At 30.0% G+C, this 6,325-nt stretch overlaps 1 protein-coding gene across 1 annotated transcript; it reads left to right on the forward strand.

Annotated features, from left to right (window-relative positions):
- Positions 1-889: 889 nt before the first annotated feature.
- On the forward strand, positions 890-2,667 carry LOC148235473 (uncharacterized). The gene is made up of 2 exons (XM_088186328.1): positions 890-1,525; positions 2,006-2,667. Exons 1-2 carry the CDS (start codon positions 961-963, stop codon positions 2,644-2,646), a joined length of 1,206 nt encoding a protein of 401 aa, XP_088042454.1. The 5' UTR covers positions 890-960; the 3' UTR covers positions 2,647-2,667.
- The last annotated feature ends 3,658 nt before the right edge of the window (positions 2,668-6,325 follow it).

Below are 6,325 nucleotides of genomic sequence, written 5' to 3' on the forward strand. Positions count from 1 at the left end.
GATTTTAAATCAATAATGATATTATTAATAAATTCTAGCATTGGTAAATTTATTTATTTATTAACACAATAAAAGTAGAAAGTAAGATAACAGACTAAAATCAATTTGTTAATAAATTACATATATTTTATTAATTATAAATTATTATTAGAGCTTTGAATCAATGGATGTCAATATGCATGACCTAGCTCTATTTATTTTAATTATTCATCCGTGAGATTAAGAATATCTAGGAAAACCTTATCTGTGATGATCGATCTGAATGATAATTATATAATAATTACTAATTTCAACACGATCAAAATTGAAAAATACAAAGTTTTATAATACTAGGGTTTATATAGTCACCGAATAAACAGCTAATCTATAATACTGGTTAAGGCACTTAAGCTTCAATACGTCTGATAATTAAATCATGATTTAATATACAAACTTCAAACTGTTTTAAGAAAATAAAAAATCATATACAAACAAATAAATTAATTATTAAATAATTTGTAATATGTTAACCAGAAAGTTATTGTCATGTTTAATACAATCCGAATATTTTATAAATAAAAAATAGAATATTATTGTGGGATCTATCGCTAAATCATCTGCGACCAGTGGTAGGTCTTTTATTGCTTTTATAGATTTTATTGAAAAAAAATCTCACGCATATACCAAAAATTTAGTTCAAATGTATAAAAAAGACCAAGTTTTAAGAATAATATTATCAATCGAATATTATATTTAACATCGCATTAACATTTGCGTATTTCCACAAGACTGATAATATTAAAATTATCAGCTCGTCACAATTAGGTATTCCTATTTCAAACACAACAATCTACATGTTTGTATTTATATTATACTTGACCTATGACTCAAGAGATATGCGAATCATATTGATACGATAGCTTGAACCGTTTTGTCAGTGTTGGTCTCTTCTCAGTCGACACAACTAAAACGTCCAAGACGATGTCGATCAACAAGCTTTTCATATTGACGTTCTTATTATACTTGCAACATTCTAATGGTGCTTCGTCGTCGCTAAAAGAGTGCCTCGAAAAGACCATATACCTATTCTCGGGCTACTATCAACTGGAATTCTTGAAAATATTCGACAGATTCCACCCGACAGATGTGTATATAAACAACAACACCATAAGCTATTCTGTAAATAGTACTGTGTACAAACTGGTCGGTGAAAGTGAAAGAGTCACCGAAGACAACATATCATCAAGCGTAAACGTGGTGTACGATAATAATAATGAGATCTACTCAAAAAACGGAAAGTTGTATCTCAGAAACAGTAACGAGAATATCTTACTGTACGAAAACAAAGGCATAAAGATCAACACCTTGACGATGGATGCTAGGGCGAGATTAATGTTCATGAGGACCGATTCCAACACAGTGCTGGCGTTGAAGTTAGAACACTTGAAGAAGTACAAGAATAAGTGCAATATGAAGCACGTTCCAAATTTAGGAACTGATATTTTGTCTATATCGTTAGATCACGTCACAGGAAACGTCTTGTTTGGTAAATAAATATTGATTTAATAACATAAGCAGTGCTAAAAATACTAATTACGTAATAAATTAAAAATCATTATTATAAAAAGTCACTCAGTTTACTGCTATAATTTATTTGTGTGATGTGAAAAAAATGTAATTTTTTTGTATACAAAATCGATTTATAAATTACATATTTTTATTATAGTATTGTAGTATATTTCTGCAATTAGTTTTTGGTAGCATACATAAGTTTTTTATCGTAAAATATTTTAATTTTATTTTGCTATTCATACTACAAAATATATGGTATTGCACACCATTTGTAATTTATGATGAAATCGACTATAACATAAAAAATATGTAAAAATAAAATCATCCATTGGACAATACTTTTCATCAACAAAATTTGTCTTGAACTATTCAATTATGCATTCCAAATTCAACTTGAAAGTACAAAAACTTACGAACAGGTTTTAATTTTTCTAACACGGTTTATGAATTACAGGAGCCCGCAACAAAAATATCAATCAAGGATACCTTATCATAGCCAGAAAGTTGCGTTTAGACCCTTGCGCTAAATATCAGAACTTCACGACAGAGTTCAGGGGAAAATTGAACAATCTTCAAAGGATCATAGGGGAAAAAATAAGGCATCCGAGTGGTCGTACATATCCGAATTCAATTCAGTTCTACATCGACGATATCTACAATACATTTACAAATATTGTCCAAAGAAAAGCCACACAGCAATCTTCGGAATTCGACAATTTTACTAGCAAAATAGAGGAACAGCAGCAAGAGTTTACTTTGGGCAAAGAAGCCAGGTTACTACTGGGAAAGCAACTGTATGTTTTGAAGACTGCTTTTGACGAATTACCTAAAAATGAGAAGTCACCGTTCACATCCCGATTTTCGCCAGATTTTGTACCAATGGATGATGGACATGTCTACGAATGCGCGTTGGCGTCAGAGTTTGAGGAGAACGAGTCCAGAATTAAAAACTCTAACAAAATAAACGAGGAACTATCTGAAAATTTTGAGGTATTGATGAACGAGGCGCTGTCTGAGAAAGAACTAAAGGATATACGTGAAGAAGCTGATAAAGATGATATAGCAAATATTTTTGGTAATCAATTTACCGATTGAATAAATGACTGAACTTAAAAATGCAATCTAAATAATTATGTATTGGTTAATAACTCCTCAACGACATATGGTTTTCGAGAATCCATTTTCATTGCATCTTGATTTCGTGATAAGAACTATATGTTGACATTAAGAACTCTAATTCTTGCCACTGACCAATCTTGAAAAGTAAGATTTTTATGTACAAATACAATTGTATGTATCATAATGGCAATCCAAATTTTTAATGTATAAAAAAATTAAATAACTTTTCTAAAGCTAAGATATTTGTAGTAATATTTAGTGTAATATTTTTATTAACTATAACATATTTCTGCAGCATAAACCATTGGCAAAAATTGCATTAAACGACGATCTAAGCGCCCAATTATATTTGTTTTATATTACATTCAGTCACTTTTCTTCATTAAGATTTTCATCAGGATCACTGCCTAAAGAATTTTGTTTTATGGATCGTAACTTTAGTGATTTTTCCAATTTTTTTTATTTTTATATTTATCTTTAAAGTAGAAATATAAATTCGAGTTGATTAAAAAACAGTATCATTAAAAAAACAAAATAAAAGTGATAAACGGTTTTTAGTATTTAATGATAATACACTTAGTTAAATCTCAAGACCAAGTTATAAGTGTGATGGTTAAGGTCAAGAAAAGAGGTTAACGGCCAACATCTTTTCTGTCCGTATAATAAATGTCCAATATTTTTATTATAAAATAATAGTTAACAATAAAACTATAATAAAAATTCACACTGCGTTTTTTTAATAAATTTGTGGTTTATAAAAATAAAAAAATCTTCTTCGATATTCTTTTTATAAAATATTCTTAAATTACGGCCAAATATATCGTATTTTTCTTCTAGTAGAATAATATTTTTTTTTAAATCATATTTTTTACTCAATAGTTATTTGAAAGAGTTAATTTAGACAAGTATTTTTTACAATAAATGCGATTATTGATTTTAAAAGTATGTTTCTAATAACCACAATCAGTGACGTAGCCAGGATTTTGTCAAAGGGGGGGGGGGTTTGTCAAGAAAAAAGGCAAGATAATTTTTGTAATTTATATTTAATTAACATAAAATGCCGCCAAGAGGGGTCCATATCCCCCAGACCCCCCCCCCCTCTTCGCTACGAATATAAATTTTGCTCTATATATTTTGAGTGTTTTTTTTTTATCAAAAATTATTATTAGATTAATAATATTAGCTTGTGAAAGAATTTGGTAAGAAATAAATTTAATATTAATTAATCTTGTTTTACCGAAAAATATACCAGAAATATTTGAGGTTATGTCATGCATGCCGTTCAAAAAAATCTTATATAATTAACTTATTTTAAGGCATCAATGACTTCTCATTGATGCCTTAAAACAAGTTAATTATATAAGATTTTTTTTTTAACTAACATTACGTTACGATTAAGCCATATATAACTGTACATATATTTCAAATTAAAATACATATCAGTTCATAAACATTTCATTAATCATCTTTACCATAAAACTTTTTATTTCTGTTACAGTAAAGCATATCGCTATAGGGATTTTATTTATTTATATTACTGATATATCATATCAAGAAGTATTATTATACATTTATTTTTTTAGTATAATACATTATTTGAAATTACGTGAAACACATAAAATTTATTTATCGAAGGAAGCAATTTAATTAAGATTTTTGCCAGCAAAAATGTAATTTAATAATATTTGTAATAAAAGCATTTATATTTTTGATAATGGCAATAGTAATATATGAGTATTCTTTTTCCTTAAAGAATAAATATAACATAAAAACAAATGTTTCTATCACAAATAAATCATGTAGTACCTACGAAAGACGACAGCATTCTAAAAAAGTATGTAACGACAATTTCAGTAGTATCATATTTTCAATATATGTTTTCGTCGGTAAAAGTTTGAAAATAGCAGCATTTGTAACGTCTTAATATTCAAGATGGCGTTGTTTTGGTCGTAAACGATTGGATATTGTCTCTAAAATGTAGTTTTATAGAAAATGCGTTGTAATTAGTTTTAATATTATTTTATTGCCTTATCGATTATCCGACCTGGGAAATTTGTGACCCCATAGGTAATCAAACAAAACTTATGGAACTTTTATGTAAATACGTATTGAAGTTTCTTCGAAATTATGGTCGTGACTACAGCGATTATGACCAATACGTTCGTGTCGCAGAAATAATGTGTGTGCAACTCCATTTAGATTTATTTCAGACATATGCTGCGATTCGTTACGGCTTTGTGCGAATGTGACGTGAGAATGCCTAATAAACCGTAGCGTGCTTCGCACTTTATCAAAATTCGCGGCTCAGAGATCACCAACCACCGGGTTGACACCTACGAAAATTTTAATGAAAGGGGAGAAATATAATATTAGTTTTTTATATATACAGGCTAGGTCATAATAATAGAGTACCTCAATAAATGTGTTATATCTTAAAACATCGAGAAACTATAAATAAAAAACCGACTAAGATTGTTTAAAGTGTTTATTTTAAGCTTATTTTTAATTATTAGTAGACCCATCCTTAGCTACAATTACAGCTGCAACCCTTTTTGGCATATTGTCAACGAATGACTTGCGGATGGACGGAGACAATATTCTCCATTCCATCTGCAATTTTTCTCGCAGCTTAATTTTGGTGTTGGACAACCTTTTCTTTTAATTTTTATCAAAAATTCTCTACAGGATTTAGGTCTGGTGACTATGTACGCAAATTAACCCTTGCTTTTTAGCGAAGTATGGCGTTTTCTTGCTGGAATCGGATGGTAGCGTGGTCTCTGCTTGAAAATATTTTCCTGTAAGAATCCATTCAAATAGATTGCAACATTGAAATATAAATGTCACTTCATATTACCCTCACAAATGTACAAGTTTCCTACCCCTGCTTCTGCCATGCAACAACACGCAATAACGCTTCCGCCATTATATTTGACTTTAGGTAAAATATTCCTCTCCGACTCTTCTATGCACGTGTACTAAACCAGGGTCCCAAAAACTTAAAAAATTGTTTTAAAAAGGATTATTTTCTAAAAATTTGACTAAATTAAGTTTTTAATATATTTTTTAAATTAAGCAATTTCAGTTTAAAATTATCTTCAAGTTGGATTCATCGGACCAAATGATTTTCGCCTAATCTTCAGATGTCCAATCTCGGTGTTTTATGGCTTACTCTAACTCTAACTTATGTTGGTCTATACAACCTCTGAGCTCCAACTGTTGAGCTTTTTTAATGGATAGCCCCCCACTTGCTAATGAACTCGCGAACCAACATCCGATCTTCCTGGGCAGTTATTTTTCATTTTCTTCCAGTTCTTGGCTTTGATTTGTAAGAACTACATTCATTGAACCGTTTCAAAGAGTTTTGGACGGCGTGCCATGAACAATTAATGTGTTCACTAATTTTCGATATATTTACTCACCGACTCTGATGATCATTCATGGGCATCACCAGCTGCAATAGCTTCACTACCAGTCTACCGCTTGGATGAAACGTCTCGCCCGTAATCGTCCGTCGCACTCATGTAAATATATCAAAGTCTTAATAGATTCACATTGAGTCTCATTGGCCGCAAGGTCACCCACTATCCCATAACGATTAATGAAAAAAAAAACATTAAATATTTATTTGAAGTATTTTTATTTTTTGAAATCTTAC

Source organism: Plectrocnemia conspersa, unplaced genomic scaffold (genome assembly GCF_051122295.1).
Source record: "Plectrocnemia conspersa isolate PC_06_02 unplaced genomic scaffold, ASM5112229v1 ptg000005l, whole genome shotgun sequence".
Classification (NCBI taxonomy): Eukaryota; Metazoa; Arthropoda; class Insecta; order Trichoptera; family Polycentropodidae; genus Plectrocnemia; species Plectrocnemia conspersa.